We start from the raw sequence: 26,761 nt of genomic DNA, 5'->3' as shown, positions 1-26,761 counted from the left end.
AAATTCCATTTCATTGTGATGTTGTCTGCAACACTGCACAAAGAATTTAATATCGTCTGTAATTCGCCGCTGCGATGTCTGCACGGCCGAGTTTTAGCTTTCGTGCAAAAGCACCGCTCGAGGACATTGGCGCTTTGATGCGGTATGGAAGATATCGATGGTCCATGGTGCCGATATAATGCGATGTTAACGGCACTCTGTCTTTTTGCCTGCCGGCGGCGGAATATGCTACTTCTCATCTGCAGCTTATTAACCTAATATCGGAAATTCATTACACTCGAACGCGATAAATTAGCGATTCCACCGACCTTTTGCCTTTGGGTGTCTTTGCCGTTCACGTATTTTGCATTCCGCCTCGCGAACCCCGGCTAAAGTTTAATTAGTTTATTTCCTAGCGCAGCCTCGCGCACTCTTGTGCCCCGCTTTTGTTTTCAATCCGTAATTGGTACACAGAGAGCTGCTGGGAGGAGGGAGGATCGTTAACTTGCGGCTTTTAGGAATCTTTCGTGTTCATCATTACAAAGGGACTAACTCGAAAGTGAGATATACTTTAATTATAATACGCGACGGCAGAATTATTTAACCAGGATTCTTTTAATTGTGCTCGATATAATTTCCGGGTTAACGGAGAGAATCCCTCGGTCCTGAGGACATTTAAAAAAGAGGTTTCGGACTTTTTCAGCTTGTTTCGTTAATTTATCCATGAGATTATTTAACATTCTTTTGCGAAAAACATTAAAACAATTATTGACGCTGGTAATACAAGTATCCATGTAATTATTATATTCAAAACATGGCGAAATATCCGACGTCGAACGACGTTCAGCCGGGATCTCAAGTTCAATTCATTAAGACAAGCGTTTTGAGTGGCGCGAGATATTGCGAAAATTATTAACGCTTATTAGGTCGCTGCGACGAGACTCCAAAGACGACTCTCGGCGGCTCTCATTCTTCCGTAGGAGGAACGCGGAGAATCAGCCCCGGTCTCGAAAGTAGCAAGTTAAACGATAAATGCAAAATAACTTTCTGCATCGCGCATTTCCAAGTAGACGATAGATCCTACGGGGACGCAGCCGGGCGAAGGAAAATATGCTTTGTTTCGAGTCTGAGTTGTCTCCCCTGTCGCATCGCCTCGGCATTCTGCGGAGACCACTTTGCTAAAGTACGAATTAATGAAGCTTCAATTAACTTCGCTCTTCCGTGCCTGTAAAACTCGCCCGTACCGGCTATCAGCTCAACTACAGGCCGTTCTCAAGCGAGCGGAGTTTCGTCTTGCACGGGCGCCGACGTAAAGCTCCTCCGGCGGATGATGGCGAAAGGCGAACGTGTCGTTTCGTAAAAAAAAAACCAGGGGGGTAAAACGTGGGGGGAAAAAAGGGGAACACGCGTGTGCACCGTGAACTGCAAGCCGTACGAGCATGCCGCGCCGAAAGCATATCGACGAAGAGCCAAAGCCGCTGTCGGTCGTCGTCGTCGTCGTCGTCTCAAAGCGTCGACTCCCAACGTCAGCAAGGGTAATGCGGTACTAAAAGTGTTGCGCATCGGCTCGCTGCGAAATTTATGGGCGATACTACCGGGAACGGAAAATCCGCATAGACTGCGGACTAGGGTTTTAAAGCGGCATTTTTCACGCATGTCAATGAAGATTCAAACGGATAGGAGCGGTGCGCACGACGTGGTCTATTTAATGGCGCAAATTCACACGGATATCTCGCGGTTCTTCTTTTTTCTCTAGCATCTTTACGCTGGACCTTTGTCACGTTACATATAGTTGTTGCGCTATTTATGGCGCGACATTACTCGCTTTCTTATTCTGGGTACAGTTTGCATTGTCGTATGCTACTTTCGTCGCCTCGAACTGAGATTGCATCGACGTTTCCAGGCACGTCGAGAATGCACGTCGAGGAGTCATTCGAAGCATATGCTCCTGCTCCCGGCAATTACTATTCGATCCGTGGTTTAACCGTATCCTTGATGTCCTTCCCCTTTCCCCGGAAACCTAAGAATGCTAATTATGCTAGCTGAAGCGAATGCTTAACAGGAGACCGCTGTCTAACTTAACAGAAAACTACCGCCTAATGCCCTTAACTTTCGGAATAAGTAAGCGCGACGGAAAAAAGCTCGACTTCATAGAGTTACCTCGTTGCAAATTCGATACGCATCCCGAATATTATTACGGGACAAACTATGTACGTGCTTGCCGTCCGCGGATGCATTACCGATGCAAATTTGGGTTTTGACGCGGCGAGGGTCGCCTCATCAAATTACGATTATGCATTAAGAGGATGCTAAAGTCGTCTGTTTTATCGACACATTCGAATATAGTTTTTGCGCTGCTGAATCTTTTTATTACTTTTTACGCCTAAAATAATATCAGGATAAGTTGCGGACCGCATAGCAGAACGTTTTTATACTTGAAACACTCGGATCAGAAGTCTAATGAGAAAGATATTGATATTTGAAATTTTCGATTTTTTAATCGTGAGCAATTTGAATTTGGCTTTATAAAATTACAAAATTCTTCCACGCGATTACAGTACGCGTAAAAACAAAGCGGGGGGTTCACGACTTTATATAAAAAACGAAGAGAAATTAAAAATATCAGTATGTGAAGCCTGTTACACAATTACTTATAAAGCGATATTTTTAATTTCTCTTCGTTTTTTATATAAAGTGAACCTCCCGCTTTGTTTTTACGCGTACTGTAATCGCGTGGAAGAATTTTGTAATTTTATAAAGCCAAATTCAAATTGCTCACGATTAAAAAATTGAAAATTTCAAATACCAATATCTTTTTCATTAGACTTCTGACCCGAGTGTTTCAAGTATAAAAACGTTCTGCTATGCGGTCCGCAACTTATCCTGGTATTATTTTAGGCGTAAAAACTAATAAAAAGATTCAGCAGCGCCAAAAACTATATTCGAATGTGTTGGTAAAACAGACGACTTTAGCATCCTCTTAAACGCTGAAAGATCCTCGCGCGGACGCCACGTATAAGTTTCTAATCTCAGGTAGAGGAAAGAATGTCCTCGTGACATTCCCCATCGCGACAATCGTCATTGCGAAATGGCTTCTTCCACGGGAAGCACGAGTTTGTCCGTTTGATGCGTCACGTGCTTCAGCGACCGGCCAAATTGTTTGGAGGCGAACTCGCGATCTCCAATATGCACATACTTGCAAAGCAATTCGAGTTTGCGAAACGCGAGCCTATTTACATTACAAACTTTAGCCCGAATTATTGCCGACGAATACCTCCGAGCCGAGTAAATATTGAGCTACAGTATTACGTCATTCGGCGAACCCGTTTGACTGGCTGGCCACCTAAATCAAGTCGATTATTCTCGCAGATTTCCCGATATCTTTCCCGTGGCAGCCTCTCGATCTTCTCGATCGCTTTTTCACGAGCACTCCTCGCGCGAGTATCTGGGATTGACATAATTCATTGTAAGTCACTTGACACACTTGTTCGCCTGGCGTATCATTAGTGAGAGTTCCTTTCAGTAATTGATTCGTTGAGTCAATATCATAACGGCGCAATTCATCGCTAGATATCAATCAAGAGTCAAATAGTGACAATCGCGAGGGTTCGTGAAAGATCTTTGCCCGACCGTGTCGAAAGTAGATTCGCGCGCAGATGCAGGTTTAATTTCGCTCTACGATGTCAAAATGGCTTTTTTTTCCGTTACATCGATTCGTTCGTGATTCATCGACGATCTTTGAGGGCTCGTGAAATATCCTTGCTCGACCGTGTCGAAAGTTTTCGCGAGCAGATGCAGATCTCATTTCGCTCTGCGATATCAAAATCGCACTTTTTTTCCGTTATATCGATGGATAAAAATTGCGATTTCATCTGTCGATCCCGTTCGTCGATTCGTTCGTGATTCGCCGATGATCTTTGAGGGTTCGTGAAATATCCTTGCCCGACCGTGTCGGAAGTTTTCGCGCGCGCAGATGCAGGTTTCATTTCGCTCTACGATATCAAAATCGCACTTTTTTTCGTTATATCCATGAATAAAAATTGCGATTTCATCTGTCGATCCCGTTTATCAATTCGTTCGTGAGTCAACGATCTTTGAGCCTCCGAATGGATATTTCGCGATCAACAGACCGAGCCGCGCCCGTTTATTGCTGATGTTTCAAAGCGAGGAGCCATTCGACCGGATCACATGGAGACGTTTGATCCGGTATGAACTAACATCACGTTTGTGGCCGCGTAGCCGTGTTTGCAGCAAATCTCTCTCCCTCCCCTCCCCCCCTCCCTGCACCGACGCGACGACCGCATCTCTGCCTACGTGTGCGTAACCGATAGGTGTGTTACGTCAGTGCGCATATCGTATCTTCATTAGCGAATGATTGATTACCTATAACGTATCGGATATGTCTGCATGTTTGCCGGTGCGCGCTATTATCGTGCGTTATAGAAGGCGGATTGACACGAATGTCACTGCGCCGCGCACGGCCGTGAATCGATATAAATTACCTTCAAACGACGTTACGAAGTATTACAGCGATGCTTTCGCTAATCATTCATGAGGCCCGATTGTTCTCGCAATTCCATCGCGGCTTGGTTTATTGCAAAACGCCTGCCTGCCCGCGCTACACACTCTCGCGCACCGGATACGCGAGTTAGATGTATATACATTTGCGCATATATATCTGATATCACGGGAATATCTTTTCGATTGCTATTGCAGGATCCAATTCGCAGGAAACGGAAATCGCCGATGTTTAATTTGATGAATAATTATTGCGAAACTGTATTATTGGATGGCGCATATCGCACCGTTGTTCCAACTGTCGAGCTTTCGCTCTCGCGGCAAACAATTTGCCCTAATTACCTCGTACTGTCAATAACATGTCAATAATAGTAACTGAACGCAGACGTATCAATAGCATTAAGTACAGCCGCTTGTTCGTCAGTTTACTCGCTATGAAATTTCAATATCAGATCGCTTAATGCTATCGTTGGTTCGCCGGTGTCGTCGTGTAATTAATAGATGCCTGAAATTAAACATATTTCGACGGGATTTGCTTTTCGACGAGGCTGGGGAGGGAATTTTTTTTTAAACACGGCACACAGAGCTAAGCGCTGTATTTACCGTCCGCGTTGTGCGCTTTTAATATAAAAAATCCCGAACGTCAATGAAAAGTATGCGTTAAATTAAATTGGTAATAATAAATCGCGGCAATGTATACCAGAAGTGCGTTGCAAGATAGAAAAATACCCCGAACAAAGACACAGGTACAATCCCATTCTGCAATGAGAACTTTGTCGGGAGGGGAAGAGGGGGGACACGTTGGACAATGAAAAACTAGCGGCTCGCGATTCAGCCTATTGTTTACACTTTTCGCGTTGGCGTTTTACATCTTTTAACACCGGCTGGATTTTACTTCTGCCTCTCGGCTCTCTCTCTCTCTCTCTCTCTTTTTCTCGGTCGGATGACAATGAGGTCGGCGAGATGCGATTCGCGACGCGACACGAGCGCGTCCCTCGAGAGAGCATTTTTCTTCCACCGTTGTTTCACGCTGCGCTCGCGTTCGATGCAAATCACACGTTGCGATTTTGCGTCCGCGCATAAAATGCGCTAATGCTCTCGAAGCGTTTGAAGGCTCTCGAGAATGCAGTTCGCAGATTAAATTTTATCTATTGGCGCGTGTGGAAGTGCAGGTTATTTCTGCAATTCTATCGAGTGTCTATGCTTCTCTCGATGGGGAAACCGCTGAGGGCATTGTGGTGTACAGATGTGCGGTATTACAGGGCATTACAAGGCATTTTTTGGGACATTAGGCCTTGCTGGGACATTATAAAGACAAAATAAGATAATATATAGTTAAGTGTGGAATCGACTTTACTGGCAAACTCTTAGAGTTTGCCAGTAAAGTCGATTCCACATATTTCTATATATTTCTTGATTTCTCAACTGGCGTGGACATATCTGCTTTTGAATTACAATAAGATAAAACAAGATAAAATAAGATAAAGCAATGCCCACCGGGCATTAGTGGGCATTGGTGTACAAGACATTGGCCAGCGGTTTCCTCCTCGGTTTCTCTGCATTCAGCGAGCGATTGTGAGACCGATTAGAGCAATCTCCGTAAATTTATAAATACCTCGCCGTTCGCCGGCGCGACAGTAAGATATCCGGATAGCGATCTTTTAATTTACACCTGCGGAAACGAGTCTCGTGATTCGCGAGATGAGCGAGCCATATCGAAGAGGCGCATGTATCCATTTATCGAGGCGTGACAACGAGCATTGTCGTCACGATGTCCAGCCCCGTCGTCGCCAGTGACCATCATCGGTGCAGCGACCAACGTTTTTATCCGCGAACGCGGCCCTCAATTAATTTCTATTCATATTGGCCGACGAGCCGATAGACGTGTTTACAACGTTCAGTAATTGCACGATTGTGTCGCACCGTCCGATTGCGCGAATGAGAATCGACGGAGCACGCTCTATATACTTGTCACTATCGTACCGAGAACTATATTGCCCGCCATAATTCATTAACATGACCGCAAAAACATAACGGGGAGAATTTTCAAATATGTCGGTACTCTTGATAAAATTAGATAAAAATTCCGCATTACGATATCAACCTATTAAATCGGACTTGATACAAGTCCTTTAATATAAAATTAATTAGACAACGTGTGTTCTATAGATGTTCGCGAGAAATCAGTTTCACATTCATCAGAGAAGAAGAACGTCGAGAGGAAAAACGATCGTAACGACAGACTTTTTGTACTTAAATCCCAGCGCGTTGGTCTCATTTATCAAGTTACTTGCGCGAGCTGGTCTAATAAAGATCATTTTTTTCGCCCCGATATTACATTACATCAAGTGAATGCTATCTCGGTTCCCTTTTGTCTTTTTATTGATCCTCGTCATGGCTGCCACATATCCGACTCGCCGGGCGTATGACTTTGCTTTTGCCGGCGCGGCTCCATAGAACGCAGCCGGAAATTGGCGACGGTGAAATACAGCGTGCACCTTCGGCAAACTCGGTGCTCGCTATTGAAAGAGCTATTAAGTCAAGGGTGCGTGACGGCAGTAGTCTCGCCCTTCTGCGGACAGCCATCGATGGCTCGTCTTGATAGGGAACTCGTGTCGACCGCAGCTTACACAATAGCTGAGACTTCTGATTGCTGTAATCTCTTAATTAAAGCGTCAGGACGTATTGTCACCGACTCGCTTATCTATCGTAATTCCTCGGCCACGTGGCGCTGCGACAGCGAATAATGTTCACGTATAAACGGTAAATATATTAAACACGAGACAATACGACCGATGCGTCTCAAGCGCAGGAAATTTTACAGCTGTAATTGTAGCATCGTAGCTTAACTGCTCTTCGAGCAGAGGTTTCGTAATCACACTTTTTAAGGTGTGATTTTTCAGTTTACAAGTAATTTGTTTGTTATTTTACGTTCAAGTTTTGTTAATAAATTAACGACGGGTTGCTTTAGTGCGCAATTCAGGACATACTATGTATCAGTGCTTCAGAAGTAAATAGCATTGTTAAGTCAGGTCGCATCGTTTGCAAAACGATTTATATATCATTTTAATCAGTTTGTCAATAATTGAAAAATGATAAAGATTTCGTCTTTGCAAAAAAATGTGACTTAACATTGCTTACCTCTGACGTACTAATACGCTCGTACTGGCTGAGATAATATTGTAACTGTAAGTTCGCTGTTCAAAGAATTAAAACTTCGTAGCACACTTTTCACGGAAGAGCTCAAATGCAATCGGAGTCGAGTGGTTTGTTAAAACACACAGTGGAAACGTATATGAAAATATCCTGAAGTCTACTTTGACAGGAATTTAATTTGACGTTCAGCCGTTAAGAGATATATTAAAAATTGAAAAAGTCCTCCACTCGTGGATTTACGAGAAATGTTTTCAGAGGCAGGATTAATGTTACATAATTGAAGAAAAAAAGCGCGCGCGACAGTGGGCCAGTCTTTCGTAGGATACATAGATTTACGCAAGACGCGGCTATTTCTTCCCGGGTATATAACCGTACGTAAAGTTCTATACGCCCGTTTCGTTTTACCAGTATTTCCCCCCGGAACCCCAAGAATCCCCCGGCCAGTGCTATAATGCAGGCGCTAGGAAACCGGACGTGAACATTAAATCAGTGAATTCAGCGGGGCAGTGGTTCTTTTCTGTGCTCGCAACCCCGGTTTACGTAAATATTTGTATCCTGCCACCTAGAGCGAAAAAGTTATTTCTGAACAGAAGGTGGATTGCATAAATATGGAATTTATCGCGCAAGATTTTACGCCACGGAACTGGCATTGATATATAGAATAACGGCGCGGCGAGAAAAATTGCTTAGGGAAAAACTTGAAAGTACGTTTCAGCGTCGCTGACAGCGAGCCACTACGGGGAGTGGATCGCGGGGAAGAAATGCGCCGTATATGCCGCGCATTGTTCCATCGAATCTGTAAAAGTGGTATACCGTATACCGAATGAAAAGATCAATTTGAAATTTCACAAACGCTATAATGTTCACGAATGCATTGGCGGTGGACGAATATCGTAACGAATACGCACACCCACGGAACAAATTTCCGGATCCAATGCTATTACACTTCGGTGTATCATAAAATCGGATCGATATAGCGCCAATCATATTTATTATAGAGAAAGGAGTATTTCAATCTTAAATGAAAAATTCTAAAATCCGGAACAAAATGACAGTGTGTATCGTCTTTTGCCGAATATCGTGGTGGCAACTTCGTGCGTTGTAAGATGGAGGAAAAATTTATTCTACTAGAAATGATACAACGTGCGCTTCGCGCGCGCAGTTTGTGCTCGAGCATCGCATATTTTTAAGAATTTGTATACATGCAAAGAGAATATCGTATGCGCAACGTCAATTTAAAATAAAAGGTAATTTATAACTCACTAATACGATTCGCAATAGCAGGGTTGTACATCGTTAACTATATACGTTAAACTGTAAAAAATAAAAATACGTATATGATTATTACAGAATATTTTATGTTTTTCAAAATAGGTATTTATTAAATTAATGATAGAATACTAAAAAAGTCTTCCTTTTAAATATAAACTCACAAAATTTTAAACTTTCGTTTTGTAACACTTATTCGAATCTTCGTTCGAATCATTTGAATAAATAAACCAAAAACAGAGAACAGATGCTTTATTTTGCACAAGTAGCAAATAATATAAAAATGTAAAACACTCACCTCACGATTGATCCGCCGTTGCCCGATGCCTCCCAAGCCTCCTCCTCCTCTCAGATTTCCTTGTGGCACTTGCACAACACTCACTCGCGAAAATCGTCGATCGCGCGAAATTTCGGGCACTCCCGTACGCGATGTGAAATACCGCGACACGCACGAAATATTATTAACAAGTATCGCGTGACTTTCTGTCGTACAAATTACTCAAACTAACAATTTGCATTTTTCATTCGGAGGAAGTAGAATAATAATGGATAAATTATTTTTAAATTAGCGATATAAAACGCAACGCGAGCATCGGAATCCAAGCATAATCTGCGGTAAAGAAGTAGTTATTAGTCCGCGACGAAACGAAACTTTACAAACTTTATTGTCATTCAATCTAATCCTCGAAGTGAATTATGTGAACGACACCTCCAGTGATAAATAGTTTTTATTAATTGCAATAGTTAATCGAGATCATTGTCGATTACATTTATATGATGTAATGACGCGCGATAAGCGACTTTCTCTACTTCCTGCCAGTTCGAAATGTGAAGAACGACAGAGCGAATTACAGCGCGAACGCCAAAGCCGCACACAAATCTCTTTCTTTTCCCGAAAATTGAACAAATTATACGAAATCGACAGATAATTTAAAAGCGCGGTGCGTAAACGAGATGTAATCGCGACAAATTACCACGGTTTACATTCATACCTTACTGTTAGATGAGTTAAGGCCTTTGCACGTAAAAAAGCGTTAACCGTAACCGTAATTTTAGTCCATAATCGTAGTTTTCAACACGTACAGACAGATGGAGCAACCCAAGTAAAATTCCGAAGGTTACGGACTAAAATTACGTAGGTACCGTAGGTTATGGACTAAAATTTCGGTTACGGTTAATGCTTTTTTACGTGCAAAGGCCTTTAGTCTCGTGAAATCTACGTTGATAAAAGCCGCCGCTTGAATGTGCAAATCATTTTCCATTACAAGTTATAATATTTGGTCCATGAACGTTACTTGTTAATAATAAACGTGTACAGATCAACATCCCCACATTTATCGCGATCGCGTCTTGGAAATCGATAACGCGAAAGTAATACGACGCACGGAGCGCGATTCTCGACACTGCCTGCCGGCTCGACGTTCGACGAGCGAATGATAGTGCGGCGACCTTCAGGGGCTTCGTACACGATGGCACGCAAAAACATCGTACGTCACCGCGCCGAGTGAAAAACAACAAAAAAACGTTGAGAATTCGTTGGTCTGCCTACGCAATGGAAAATTCCGTATTTAATATTTTATTGTACATTATTATACTTTGTTCCGTGACTGTTACTACGTTTTGCGTATCATTCCGCGGACTTATTGGTATTGATTAAATTAACGATTAATTCTGTTTAATCGAGAAAATGTTTCGGAACAAAAATAGTTGTTACTTAAATTCTAATTACTAGGATTAGAGATTTTACTTCACTAGTTTGAGGCATACAAGTGTATATAGACTAAATTGCAAATGAAATCAAGCGAGAAAATCAGCATCACGGAACAGCGTTAATAATTAAACCTCTTATAGGTATACCTTTTTAAAAAGAGGGTCAGTTATCGTTGTATCTCATTAGAAGAATAAGAATTTCTTTCATTCCCGTTCGCTCAATTAGATATTTAACTTTAACTTCTTTCTCTTTAACTTTTTGTTTAGTCTCTAACTTTCTTTAAGTATATTTTTTGTAACTGTCAAAATTCACATGCGAGCTGAAACATGACACGTATCTAAAGAAGTGAAGCATATCGCACTTCGAGAAAACCAATGGCATCGCGGAAAAGAGGTCTCAACAGTTCGATATTAACGACATTCAAGCCGGTAACATCTCTTTGTTAGAAAGGGAAACGCAAGAATATATGAACTTACATTTATGTAAGTTACTCTTGTGTCAATATAGTAAGTCAATCTTTTTTAATTCGAAAGAGGAGAATAAGAATTATCGATTTTATTTTGATATTCTTATTTTTATGCTAAATGAGGGGTGCAAATGCGTCGAGAATATTTTTTTGTCTCGGTAAGAGAAATCCTTTCTGAGGGTGTGGTTTTTTGGTAAATGCATTTCTAAAAGATATTTTTCGACAGAAGTCGCACGGACGATATTACATTCCGCAAATTTGTAGAGGGTCATTCCTGGAAGAGTTGACATACTTTTACGGCGTTTCAGTACCGACGAGCCGATTAAGCGATTCCCGGCCACCCGGGCGAAGTCGCAGTGGCGTTTTCCCGTTCTCGAAACTTAAGACTTTCGTGGAATTTCGAACCTCGGCCTGGTTCTTGTCGATTTTCTCAATTTCCATTTACTCCCGGTCTTTTTCCCCTCTTCCTTTTTTTTCCTTCTTTCTCACTCGGCCCTCTCGAGCACGCGACGCGCTCGTCCACGAAATTCAAGCGCAAATCGCTCGTCCTCGACGCGGTTGAAGATGTCGTAAAGGAAGCGCTGCATATTTATCGTGCCTCGCCAGCTTCTCTTGTCGATTCTTAAACTTTAAAGCCGATAGCTCGGTCCACCCAAAATAAATTAAAGTGTTCCGGTACAAACGCAAACTTTCTCAACAATTTCAAATTGATTTTCCCTCAGCTAAAAGCCTTTTCATTCTTTTTTGCGTAATTTTGTATTTAATATCTAATATTCAAGATGTAAAAAAAATGACACCTTTGTATGTTCCCTAACGTTAGAAATCGTTCCGAGGGAACATTTCATGCTTGTTCACGTTTTGCTTTATTTGGTCAACGCAAAGGGGGATCAAGATGCTTTTCAAGAACTACCATTGTGCCTTTGCAATGTGGGCATCGCGCGGACAGACGTCGTATAAAAAGAAAGCGTGAAGATAAAAGTGTAAAGTTGAAGGAGAGGTTGCAAATCCTTTGATCTAACCGCGTGCATTCGTTTCGCAGCAACGTTGCAGCGGCAGAATCAACTGCCATTTTTCTCTTGGCCTCGATAATTTTTATCGTGTCTCACGCTACGAAATACGGCAGAGCCATGGGAAAAAACAACGAGCTAATATTCGCAGAGTAGGACCGCGTTTCAAAAATATGCCGTAAAAAAAAATTCGAAAAACTGTTAATCAACAATAAGCTCGCGAATAATTACAATTTTTGCGCTGCAATAAATCATCAATCTTGGAAGGGAAATACGGGAGCGGAAAACAAATATTTTTTTAAAGGTCGAATTCAATCAGAGCGAAATAAACACTTCACGTAGTTGATGAGTCAAGTACTAATTTGCAGCCGCAAAATACAAGTAAATTTGCTTTGAAAAAAAACCGGCATGTGTGCAATCTATTGGTGATTAATTAAAGCTACAAATTGTAATTAAATATACACGTTATATAAAATTCTTATATAAATCGCATAATATTAGAGAACGAGAATCTTTCGCGATTCAATAATTTGTCGCGTTACATACGAAACATTTGACTCCACTTTCATAGCGTGTCCCACAGCTGTTTCTTGATTATATATAAATAGAAGATAACGTTATGTAAGTTCGCGAAACGTGAAACACACGAACCGCGGTATGGTAATTAATTATAAATTCTATCGTATCTGCACGCGAGATAACAAAGTGCTGTACTTTGCGAGTGACGTAAAAAAGCAATTTTGCTATGACGTTATTAAACGGATGATAAATTTAGCAAGCAAATACGAAGCGAGTGATATATTCTTTTCCGCGCGAGATTAAATGTGACGAAAGATTACCGCGAGCCTAGGGAGGCTTATTCAAAGTTTAAACGAGATATATTTAATTCGGTTTTCACGTTGAAAACAAAGATTAGTTCCATTAAAAATCGTCACCGTGTACAGCGCGTTTGTATTAAATTCCGTTCATTCCCACGCTCGCGTAATGGCTTTTATGTGCGGAATTATAAGTTCACGTTTAAATTCCCTCACCCCGTATTCATATTTCATTAAGGAAGGCTGTACGGCATGCACAGCGCGATGAACATTCGGGTCGATTAACATCGTGATCTACATCTGCGGAATAATTATGGGTCCTCGAACAAGGGTGAACAATCCAGTTAATTAAAGTCAGTCTCTCGTCGTACTAGAGAATTGCCTCTCGATCGTGTTAATATGAATTATTACTACAACAACAATGAAGCAACGAGATGTTCCTCTAAGCCAATCGTTATTCCAAAAATATAGATAACGAGCTGTGTTTGTCTTACAAGTTATAATTTCATGCTGGTTCACTGTTGTACAATGTATTTCTGCGATATTTTCTGGCGGATCTTAAATGTTTTGAATAAATATTAAAATATCTATAATTTCACAAATTGTATCGCTAAAATAATTAATGTAGCAATACGGATACGTGTTTGTAAACGATACTTGATATTATAGCGTTACGCGGATCCGCTTTTCACGTCATATATATTTATGCAAATAGGTAACGGTATTTGACAAAATTCATACGGTAAACACGTTACCAGTGTCAGCTTTCATCGAATATTTTAAATGCCTTGTTTTCCATTATCGATCTCTTCAACATACGATTTCACGTGCATATTATAGATGACCGCCTCGGCATATATGTACTATAATTTCATTGAAAGATTTTTAACTAAATGCGACGTAATGAGTGCAAAAGCAGCATGTAAAGCTATTAATCTATTTTCAACGAAATCACTGCAATATCCGTTTCGCTGGTATTAACAATATTAGTTCTGCATTTATTTGATCTTTCTATTCCCTGCAATATAAAATACAAATGTATCTGGAGTATTTAATCAGAAGAAGTTCTTCCACAGAGAACCGAATGTGTATGGCAGGAAAACTCCATTTATTAATTTGCTATCTTTCACGTTTAATTCTATTTTACAAAGTAAAAGGCGGGACAGCAAAGGACTGGTTTTTGCGCGACTGTTCGACATCTAGGTTGAAATTTCAGTGAAATGTCCTCACTCTTAACGTATATTGTCAGGAGTATCGACGCAATTCCTTTTTTTCTGTGAGATTTTCCTCTGTGAGATTTTCCTAAAGTTTACTTTTTTATCGTCTGTAATTCCCCGAGCTTTAACTCGCGTTTTACCCGAAACATTCGTCGCTGCACACTCCGCGAAATACCTCCCGATTTAATTCTTTGAAAATATTACTACGAAATTTCATGCACGCTACTGCAAAATATACGTAGATTAAGTTTTTCCATGAATGTATTAAAACCGTGCATAAGTTTAACCAAGTTTCCGTGGACAATCAGTCTGAGTGCGAATAAAATATTATGGAAAGATCAGCGTGTCTTCAGCATTTCGCGATATTTTTTTAATGCCAATCATATCTTTCCTCGAACAGGTAGATTCTCGGCGTTTGTTATTAATGCACTGTACTCCTTTACAAATCTATCGTTAGCAATGTAATCAAGATGGATCGACTGCTTTCGTTAGTATCGCTATTGATTAATTGGATATAATTGTCACGGAGAATAAATTAAGAAGGAAAATTTTATAAATACACCGCTGAAATGAAGCGAGTTACGAAAGAGGAAAGGTATGCTTTCGCATATAGATACCTCATTTTACCTCGTTAAAATACTTATATACGTGCCTAAGGATTGCGCTTTAGCGGCGTATCATGAATATTCCGCGTTCATTTTCTCTAGATTTAATTGCCGCTTGTATTTTTCTTGGACAAAATGAGCAAGTATGACGTATAATGTATACGTAACAAAATGGCATCTACGAAATTTCTGTATCGTTAACTTTTCCAAAAAGCTGAAATAAAGAATTTGAGACTAAACATAATCCGGATTCCTCATTAGGTTCTAATTTTATTCATATTTATTCACGTTTATTAATTGCTTTCCGGAGGAAAAAGGCAGCTGTTTGATAAATAAAGAGCTTTCATTTTTCAACGATTTTTTCCTCGTGCATTCTTTACATCGCGTCTTCCGTGATATAACCGTGATTAGGAATACTTTTTCCTTCTTGCATCATAAAAAATTTCGTGCGTAACGAGGTTGCTAATATCGAGTTGTTGCTTTAACCATTAACTTCCTTTATGGACGCTGTATCGCCTCATATACGAGCGTAACGCCGGTAGACACTTACTTTTTAATGAGATCAGTAATATCCCAACAGCTTTGTTCCGGAGTTTCGCATACACCAGTGAAATAACCCACTACATCTATTCGCGTCTTTCCTTTATCGTCGAGGAAGATAGACGTGATAACTTACAAGGCGTAAGGTTTAAAGTAAAACCCACATAAGATATACTCTGTACCGGAATACATGATTACTTTGGCCTTATAAATCTTATTTTTTACTTGCAGTTTCGAAATTTGTGTGCGACTCGGTATAACAAGAAAAAAACGACTAAATATTTCAGAATAAATTAAAATATTTTATAAATTTCAAAACAGATTTGATACTCTTCCTCGTCGAGGGGCGAGATTATTTATATTCAAGTTTTGCATTTTTTAAATTATCTCCTCTCATGCTTGTGCCGATTAATCGAAGTCATCGCACAAAGGCTGCCCGCGGCGAACTTGTTAACTGGTCGCGGCAATTAAATCGAGTGATTTTATGATAACCGTAGCGTTCTCTCCTCCCGGCGAAGAATAGAGCTCTCGCTCTGTTTGAGATACTTGACTCGAAGCTACCCCTTCTTCCTATCGTGGTCTATCGCAGAATACTACCATTACTATCCCGTTTTATCTGGCACCCACTTCCACTTCTTCCCGCACACGCTTCATTCACTTTCCTTCCACTACTACCCGTCAGCGTCACTAACTCATTTAAAACTCTGGGGACAGGCCTTTAATTAAAAAAGTTTACGCTTCTTATTGGCTGGTCCCCGCGTCACGTCGGGGTCTAATTGAAAATTACTTAGCGAATAGGTATTTCCATGAATAATTTTACATCGTTGCGTGCAAAAGTGCATAATCGCGCTTGATCTCTGCGGTAATTTAATATACTTAAGAGCAACTCGATGTATTCACGTAATTGCTTACGTTTATTCACGGTCGCTAATGTACCAGAAATTATGATTTAAAGTAACCTTCACGATTTCGATGACACGGACACGTGCGAGAAAGTGTAATATCAACCTCCTGACGTAATTCCGCGTGGTGCCTTTACCCCGAGGAAATATACCATTCGCGTAAGCGTAAAGGTGGAAACGATATATGTGTTGTGTTGCTGAAATAAATTGTACGTTGACCCTTTCTTCGGAGTCTGAAGATGAAGTATATCACACGTATACGGCAGAGGGAAATAGAATTACGTTGTTCCTTTTCTCGATGAAATTAAATTACTACCTAGCCATTAACGCGAGTAGAATTTCATTACGCCTTGCTTTTTAAAAAGACGGGAGTTACAATGGCCAACGACTACGTTCTCCGCGGGATTGTTTCTTTTTTTTCCCCTTCTTCGCGGGATTGCACAGACAGCACTGGTATACGTCTACGACGCGTGCGGAATTAACGAAATATCAATGAGAGCGATATAATTTTTAATTTTTCGCCTGACCGACGCGAAATCAATATGGTACACGGCGCGCTTAAAAGAATGAACACTTAACGCGCGCCCGTTTAATGTGATAAAGCCGCTTCTAACAGGCACGAGTTTCTATCTTTGCCCGTCGGGTTAAAACTCTAAACGGCGCACTCGCCGTCGGAATAAATTGCACAGCATCAAGAACGATTGTTCTCACTTTGTTCGCGTGTTACTCGTCGAATAAAAATGGCGCGAGTGCGATACTGGACAACAGTGACCGCGTATTTCTCGGAAAGCTTGAATTTAATTCCTTGAGAGGCGCTTTCAAACCCTCGTCCATTTTCGTGCCCTGCCTTACTCCATGAATGCCCCGATTAATCGCGCGGAATTAAAAGCATACAAAGAGAGGAATGTAGGAAAAAATGTAATTCAATTAATCTCGCACTGCACTGGCTTTCGACGACGATAATTGCTCGAAAAACGCGAATCTTTATGGAGGGCTGATAAAGCTCCTGCAATACTACATGCCATTTCGAGCGTATTTTATATTCGCGGAATTATAATTCCCTCTTTGAAACTAATGAATTTCAGCCTAGATATTTCATTCACTAAATTATGTGGGAATGCGGGTAATATCGAAATATGAAAAATATTGCGCGCCGATATATATACCTTTGCTAATGTCAGATATAAAATCAGATTTTTGTTTTCGTAGTTGATTTTTCAGAATTGAATTTTAACAGTTTGCTCCGCCTGAGATAGAAAATTCAGTTGAGGCTTCAACGCGCTTGTTTCGAGATAAAATATGTAAATTTCTCGATACAGTGAATCCGCATCTCTACCATTGCGTATACTGACGCAATTAGGTTGGAAACGCAGAGAAGGGATACGCTTTTGCGAATCTGGAAATTTTCGCAACAGCGCGCTGAGTAACGTTTGCCGTGCGATGAAAATGGTAGCCTTAAGCGTACGCGTATACTATACTTAAATAGTGTTGTCAATTTAGCAACTAACGTAAGCTACACATAGGTAAATTGCTCTGGTTTTGGCGCAGCTACGGGATCGTTATCTCGAAGTGCTCAAAGTGTAGCAAATTGAGTTTGGTGCCTGATAATTAATGCCAAATGCGCGCGAGATTTAACGGTTGTAATATCGGTTTATTAAAGTTATTGCCATAAATTTACATTAGCCACGAATTAATTTGTACTGCTCCGAAACTGCACTTAAAATACTGGCAACGTGGTCTAACACTGACGAGGGCAATTCAAATTGGATGTTTTCATTGATATACTCGGATATCTCTAAATTACATTTGGCTAACACATCAGAAAGGATTTGTAACATTTGAAATTAAATAAACATCAAGCTCTCCTCATTTAATTGGTGTTAATCTCTTAAACTTAATTTCATTTATTCTCAAATGCCGTGAATCTTAAATAATAATTATGTTGACTTTTATAATTTAAATAATCGAGCAAGAAAAAGTAATTCTAATCAGAATAGTGTATCGGTCGATAAACTTGTTATGATTGTTTTTATGAAGAAAAACATTTCGTATGGTGGAAATGTTGTTCTGTACTAGTTGCAATTTACGGCGTAATGAATTGGGAATGCGAACCTGGAAAGGAATACGATTGTAGGTTTTAAACGAGATCTCGGTCGGAGCCTGAAAACGCAGAAATCCCTCGGAGCGAGATCCGAGGTTTCTGCGAAATTAAACAGGTGGTTTCACGGGTCGCTCTGATATGCTGAACACCCAGGCGCAGAATAATCAACTAGAGTTGCATCTAAACTGTGATACATAAATCTCGCGTACGCATATTTTTACGCAGAATCCGCACCTCAATTTCGCCCACCCATTTCGAGGCAATGGATCCATGAAAGAGATGTTATGTTCGTTCGTAGAATTCACAGATCCATTACGTCGTATTGAAGTAAAAAATATAATTCGAAACTCACCGATACGCTAGGGATGTTGCGACTGCGCTGCGGCTGCTCTGAAAAATTCAAATATAAAATTCAAATTATAACAGCGCGTCCACGAAGTAATTAAAACTTCAAAAAACAATTATTGTGCGTGCGCATTGAATTTTTTATTCGCCTGTCAAGTAGATCGTCATTAACATAAACGTATATTTTTCGTGACAGAAAAAGTATTTTATAACTTTGTAAGCTCTTGCATTTCATAAATATAAAAAGTATTCCTTCAATTTTTAGATAAGGAAATTTTTTGGAAAAGAAAACACTGAATTTCACTAGATTCCACTTTATGAATTTTAACGATTTTAACACACGACGAACTAAATTGGAAGAAATGATCAAATTAAGAGAACCATTTTTATATATTATAATCGATCGCTAAGTATTATCTGCTAATTTTTCAAATAATAATTTCATCATCTCTAAATTATGGAAACTCTTTATAAAACTAATTGAGAACAAAATTTCTTGGAAACCATAACTCTATGCATCTTTTTTAGTTAATTAGATTTTAATTAAATTAATCTTTTTTTAATTAGAAAAATGAAACTAATTTCACAGAGAGGTATGTTATTTTCGACGAAAGCGCAATCAATGATGTCTTAAGAATATTTTACTCAAACATTGATCCAAGAGTCCTAACCAATTATACATTGAAATTTCTGTGAAAATTATCTACAAACATGGAATTAAAAATACAATTCTACCGAAACTAATTTTCCGTTATATATCTATTCGATTAAAATACATTTCTTTAGATTTATATGACTATAGCGTAGTTAAAAATATATATATTTTAATTAAAATTGCGCTTAATTCCTGACCGTCCGAAATCAACCATCAAGCGCACCGCCGTTCGGTGTTATCTTCTTTTCAAATAAGTTGGCGCACTCACATTTGCGCACAATACTTGGGGAAATGTGATTAATTGCGACTGCACGCGCACTAATTACCAAACACGATAACCGCGCGGCACTTTGTACGGCACTTGCGGAATTAAACGTATGCCATTCCGTTAAAGACACGAAATATTATTAATATTAATAAATGGTCGACATATCATGGTTTTTCCATTATTCTACTCGCCAAAATGAAATAGTCGTTATTCTGACATATTAACGCTAATCGCAGATTAAGCAGAGGGCCTCGTAAATAATTCGAAATTCACTAAGTGATAAATTGTTTGAAATGGCACGCTCACATATTCCAAGCTCCGAGTAGGAATGCAACGTTACACGGATTCAGACCGCTACTTGCTCGCTGGAGCGTCGGCGAGCAGAATGGTAGCGCACCGCGTGTACACAATAGCGCGCTGTACACCACCAAAAAATAAATAAACAATGAATGCGGACTCTCGTAGGCTAGCAAGTTTATCGCTGTTACCCGAAATATTTAACGTATTACGTGAATTTACACCGAATTCTGTTTCTTGCATTTTTAATTAATTTCGTTAACTTTCATGTGCTATTTTATTCCACGTCACATTCGTACCGTTCATTAGCGATAATATTCTGCCCGATAGAGATATATTGTCGCTTAAATTTTTATAAGACATATACAGGACGTTCCACGTGTCATAACAGTCCAGTAATAGACTCTCAATCATTTTGAGATAAAAATTCCAATATTAAAAAAATACTGAGGCTCTAATAGTTTTTGAATTAAATAAGTTTATGATGCATACAAAGTTGATTAATTAAACTGTTCGAAATTTACATATTCAGGTTTGATATCGGTAAAAATATATGAACGATTATCAATTTGCGATTTGAGAATCAGATCAATCAGAAAGATTGATGGCAACACTTTTACCACTCAATAAAATGTGCCAAGATTTGATTGGTTAACTTTAGGCGCTTTAAAAAAAAACTCCCCATTATTTTAGGATCGCGTGTAGATCGTTGTATCGTCGCATAAAGGATGTATGCGATACGTGCACTGAATGTATCGAATAAAATAAAACATTTGTTCTCCTAAAAATTGTCTGTTTTGTTATTTTGAAAAAGTTCGGTTATTTTTACGATAGACCATGTAGTTATATGCAGATATGCATAAATAAAGAAAATATTATTCACGAAAAAGCTGTTATACAATTACGAATATCATCACTTGTCTCGGAGAATTTGACAGAAGGTATGGCGCATAAAAATGATACAATTCTCTACTTCTCTCAGAGCAAAACCAGTGATGAAAATTATCTTTAAACAAGGATAAATATTATTCTCTAAATAGACAGTACATTTAATATATTTTTTAAGTAATTAAACTAAATTAACGTAAAACGGATTAAATAATTTGTAACATAAAGAATTATTTGACGCCAGTACATGATTAAACAATGTAGAAAAATTGCTAAACGACGCTAACCTTTGATTAGAATTTGCCAGTTAGCGTCGTTTAGCAATTTTTCTACATTGGTTAAATAATTTGTGTACAACGGTCAAGATGTGCTAATAATCTGCTTGTCAATAGCAGTTTACAAGGTAAAACTCGTTACTAAAAATGATAGACTTATGCACATTAAAGTATCTACGGGCCAATAATGCGAGTAATGCAAGATAATGATATTACAAAATATTTGCGCCAATTTGATTGGTGAAAACCAATCAAAAAGCGATTAAACTGATAACTGATTGAATTAGCTACGGGTATGCATCGGATATTACGACGTGCCGTCCCCTATAGACTATTATCACTCATTATGACATGCTCAATCGTCGGTCTATCCTACCGTAAAAATTAGTGTTTATCTCGCTAACTGGATATTAAAAATTTCACAACCAATTTAAGACATTAACTCCGAGCGCAGGAATGGCCGTGCGGACCTAAATATCATCGATAAATTTTCTCTTCAACACGTATTTTCTGCCGCCCGCTATTTCCTCCCGTCTCTCATTACGCCACGCTGTCAAGTCCACCAGGGTAGTAATAAATTGCGCCCGATACGAAATGAGCTTATACGTATTGATCAGCTATCTTCTCTCGAACGGGGGGAACCTACCCCACCTTTATTCGTTCCTAGCTTTCATCGCCGCGCTTGCCGAAACGCCGAGGCGTGTCATTGCAGCCGTTGTGCTTTCCTGTTTCCGCGAGCGTTCGGACGGGCATCTTGCCGAAGGCAGTAAACGTTTCGGGAAGTACCGTTAAATGGTTTGACCCAATGCAATTGCACAGGATGGCAAGTTAACCGACTCTACTAAACTTACTTGTCCACCAGCGCTCTGGTGCCTATCGCCTTAGGGGACACACGCAGGACAAACTTGTCGGGATTGAAAGTTAAGGATGGTTACGGCAAAGTATAGCCTTCATCTTACATGGTGGTTGCACAGTAAGTGGTGGACCATCCCAGTGATCGCCGAGTAGTTTTATAAGTCACGGGATGAGATTTTCGGAAGATTATACTGTGAAATCTCTTAACGATTTTATCAGCTTTTTCAAACGTCATTTGGCAGACCTGCTTCTTATGACGTAAATCACGATTTCCAAGAACCTTCGTACTAGTTATACCAAATTAAAATCTGTACTTTATACCGTGGGTGATAGTTTGGTATCAATTTATTAACTACAAGTTACGTGATTTTTACTAATTAATTATTTTCTACTAATTGATATTTTACTATATATTTTTTGTGTTTTACCTCTTATCTCATACTCGTATGCAAGTCATAACAAGAGCGTACATATTCAATGGATGCATCTGCGCGACACGAAACTCAGAAGATCTATTTTTGTCGGATATTATTACGTCGATTTTTCGTGGAGTTATAGCGTTTTGAAAATTCGGCATGCATAAAAGAAAGCCGCCCATATTTTTTTGCGCGTAACGCGACAGGTGCTCTGAAAAACAGGTGTACAAAACACGTGTTGTACCAAGCGTTTTGAAACATGATATGCCGCCGAGAAACGCTCGCGTGCGTGCGTTGTTCGATTCCTAGACCAAGATCACGGATCGATATAATCTTATTAATATACAAAAAAAAATTGTAACAAAATGATTTTCATCTCGCTCGAAAACTAAGACTCTAGCACTTCTAACAAGTGCGGGGTCGTTTATCGTTTATGTAGGATCGTTCACGCGGATTTGCACATTATTGATTAATTATGAAAATAAAATTAATTTCGTCAAGTCGATTTTGCCGCTTAAAGAGATCTCGCCACACATGTTTAGGTCATAATATCTTTGCTAAAAAGAACCCTTAACCACTTAAAACAAATTAAAAAAGATGTAAGTTCCTCATTTGTAATATTAAGATTAAATACTATTTTATCTCTTTTTATTAAAAAAAAGAGCAGTCAGGTTTCTCATTTTTTAGTTTATTTGTATGGTGGCAATACGATAATGTGCAATCTTGAAAAGATACACGAAATATTAATAAGTAGTTAGTTAATATATTATATAAGATTTTTGCTCTATTTCTTTTTTATTAAGCGCCCTCAATTAAAATGTATTAATAAACGCATAACGTTTTAATTGGCAAAAAGTTTAAAGCGCAATGCAAAATACATTCGAAATATATTTTTAATTGTTGGTACCATCTCTTTAAAACCATTCGCAAAAATGAGAATGCAAATACTAGAACGTATTGTAGAATAAAAGGTTAATAAAATCCGCATTTTTCCGCTGACATAACATAAATGTTTTATAATTAATAAATAAACATTTTAGCTAATTAAATGAAAAAATATTGTTTAAGTAGACCATGCAATTTTATCATCAGTGTATGCGTTCTTCCTGCTTCGCAAAAAATATAGGAATAAAAACTGAACATTTTGCTCGATATTATTGTAACGAATTGTATAAAATAAAATTTTGCGATCGTGTTTGTTAGCACTGAAAAGCTTCGGTAGAAAGAAAGCGAACAAAGAGAGAACAGTAAAGCTAAAAAAATAAAATAAAATACAATCGTCTGCTTATCCTCAATATAATATACGATTCCTTCCTTTCTTTTGACACATAGATTGCTGAGATTCTCGCAATCCTCTTCCCGGTATCCGATTCACTTTCGTGTGGCTTCCTCACGATTGCTTGTAGGATCGTTTTAAGAAAAACGAAAATGTCAACAACAGATGAAATCATGAGAGAAAAGACAAAACTGAAACTTGTTTTCATTGCAAAAAATAGTATTTGGCGCATGAAATATTATCAGAAGCTTTCCGTGCATTTTTAGTATCTTTATATATTTTTTATACAACGAGATATTTTATACTTTTTAATAAAACAGTCGAGCACTGGCAATATTAAAGTTTGAAGTCTTAACGTGTTATAACAGAGATGATGTTTGCGAACGGAATCAACAGCGGGACACGCGCTGAATAACAAAATGAAATATCGTAAAAAGCTTCGCTAGGTAATTTATTCCCGCAGAAGCCAAGGCAAACTACTATAGAAGATGTAGGCAAAATGGATATTCGAGCTCAAATTTCATATTATTTATAATATACGTACGTATTTTTTCGGTGTTGAAGTAAAGTCCAATAAATCATAGACATTTTGAGGATTGTACACGTCTGCGGTGCAATCGTTTACTTGTCGAGCACCTTACAATTTAATCTGTAAATAACAGAAAAAGAAGATTAATTGTGCATTTCTCTCTGATTATTGTATCGTTACAAACATTGAAAGCGCGTCATTAACGTACTCTTTGGAGAAAGAGAAAGAGAGATTTTTCTGATCGATACGTTTCACTTCTCAAAATTCACGAATTATAATTAATAAATAATTCACTTCAATCAGCTTATGCGTTAAGTATTTCTGTATAAACTCGATTCGTTCATCTCTGAAGTTCTCCCTTGAAATTATATAGATGTCAATTTAACAAGGAGAGTCTCTTAAGAGGTAACATGCGACGTCAAGTCTTTATAGAATCCTGTAATGCGATAAATTGTGGAATCGCGTGAGGATCTCACATAACAGGTGGGTATGCCCGTTCACCTTAACGTTCCTTTTATGCGTTTCACGTGCCAAAGGATCGCAGGATTTCCCCCAGTGACACGGAGACCTTGATAGAGTTCTCATTCCATATCTTAAGTCTTGTTGTTCGTGCCGCATTTTGAACTTGTCGCATTTTAAGCCTCTTCGTCGCGTCTCTCTGTGTTTAGAGTCTCGTTTAAATCATATATTTAATACACATGAATGTACCTCTATTTATGCAACACCATCTGCTAATTATTTGCAACATACATTCAGGGTTGGGTAAGTTACAGTTATAGTTACTCAAAAAGTAACGAATCGTTACTTTCTTGCAATAAAAATAAAAATATCAAATCTGCATTTGAATTGTGAAGCGCCGATGAAGGCGTTTATGCGCAAATGCAAAGTTTAATGCGATCCGTGGAGGTTTCAAAAATATATAAAGTGACTGTTAATGTAACTGAGTTACAAATGGAGAGAAAGTAACGAAGTTAAGTTAGCGTTACCAAGAAAAGTAACTGTAACTTCGTTACAAGTAACGAGTTATTTCTCAACCCTGCATACATTATTTGAAATTATCGATTTGCTTGCTAACATTCGTAATGTTATTTCTGTTTCAGGTATGTATTGAGGAAAATGCGAGCGCAGTTAGCCGACTGTCGTACAATTTGTGCGTGAGTAAATCGCAAACTCGGCATCTTACGGGAACGTCATTCCGTCATTCCGTCCTCCCCCCGAGATAATCTACGCGGGATCTCCATTGTCTGGCTTCTTTTTTCATTTTATCCGCACTCCTGTTATCTTCGTATTGTCTTGTACTACGCCTTGTACTTCGCCTTTCATTCGACGTTCGGTTCGATAACAAGCTAGAGCGAGCAGAGTATAACGAAAGAATATATACAAGCCCAGTCGCCGTGATGTCTGGAGGAAAAAGCTGCGCTGTCATATCCTCCGTGTAAGGATAAAAGGGGATCGCATCTCCATTGATGATTTGTGTGCGTTTCTATCTCGGTAAAAGCCGAGCGGAACATAATCTTCGCTACGGGAGCGAGGCTACCGCGCCGCTTTAAACCATGACTTTTCTTACACAACGTTTTATCGCTAACGTGCACTCAACAATTTTCTGTTTCCCCTAAGACGTATCATGCGCGCAACAATCAATCGTCGCCCCCGTCGCAGGTAGAGCTCAGCCGTAACGAATGAGGAAGTTTAATGACGGCGCTATTACGTCAAGTGCTTTAATAACGTTTCGCAGAGACTATTCCCGTCGTACTTGGCGCTAATTCCGATATCAAACTACCAGCGAGACTGAAGTTACCTCGACGCGATTACCTCTCAGGAACAGGGAAAAATACTCCCGGGCAGTTCTTCCGTTATATTTGTCACGAGTTGGGAAGTACACGTTCCACGAAGTTTCGTCTTTTTATCGATAGAACTTAGCTTGTCGCGCCATTTTCATATTCTTTTTTGTCACTCTGTGCCATCGCAGTTTGCGTTGTTCAAGCTATTGTCGCGACTTTTTATTGCAATCATGCTCATCTCCCCCCCCTCCCCCCCCTTCTCACTCTCGCGCAGAAGAAATGTACATTATATTTAATTCTATGGCATGCGTTCGTTATACAGCAACTACGAGTTCAATTAAAATGTCGTTTAACAGATTGAATGCCCGTTTAATACAATTGCAGTATCCTATCATCTCATAATATTCGATAACCCACATATAAATATCTTCGTCCGCAAAACGATGGATGGAAATATGATAACACCCGGCTATAATGGATATCCCAGTTTTATTGCATTCATTGGTTAAGCTATCATGTCCGTGTTAGTGCGGTAAAACGGATCGATTGTGCCTCGCGAATTTTTCAATTGCCGGTTAATGACTCCATTCTGGTAACGCCTTCCTCTCTCTCTCTCTCTCCCGGCTGCCGCTGAGAATATACAGGGTGAGTCTTTCCATATCCGACAAAATTTTTGAGAAGGTAGAACGGATCGAGATGAACGGAAAAGTCCTGTACCATTTTGCGATTTTCGTAATAGCTAACGAGTAATTAATTATTAAAAATCGTTGTCTTAGGCCGGCCTACCGCCCAATTCGAGCGCGTGGCAAGATGTGACCGCCCGGCGATCGATATTGCTATGCGCACATCTCGCCACGCGCTCGAATTGGACGGTAGGCCGGCCTAAGACA

General features: G+C 39.4%; 1 protein-coding gene across 2 annotated transcripts in view; it reads left to right on the top strand.

The window, feature by feature from the left end:
- LOC105564911 overlaps positions 1-26,761 on the top strand; it is a 159,474-nt gene that overhangs the window by 100,868 nt on the left and 31,845 nt on the right. Inside the window, exon 2 of one of the 2 annotated variants that reach the window (XM_012017679.1) lies at positions 25,191-25,244. The exons of the other annotated variant lie outside the window; for it this stretch is intronic. Within the exon in view, the coding sequence (XP_011873069.1) occupies positions 25,191-25,244 (54 nt within the window). The remainder of the gene's footprint in view (positions 1-25,190; positions 25,245-26,761) is intronic. 2 annotated transcript variants of the gene reach the window in all.

This window comes from Vollenhovia emeryi, unplaced genomic scaffold (assembly GCF_000949405.1).
Source record: "Vollenhovia emeryi isolate VEMERY1.0 unplaced genomic scaffold, V.emery_V1.0 DF939158.1, whole genome shotgun sequence".
NCBI classification, from domain to species: domain Eukaryota; kingdom Metazoa; phylum Arthropoda; class Insecta; order Hymenoptera; family Formicidae; genus Vollenhovia; species Vollenhovia emeryi.
This window is presented reverse-complemented; position numbering and strand designations above follow the sequence as displayed.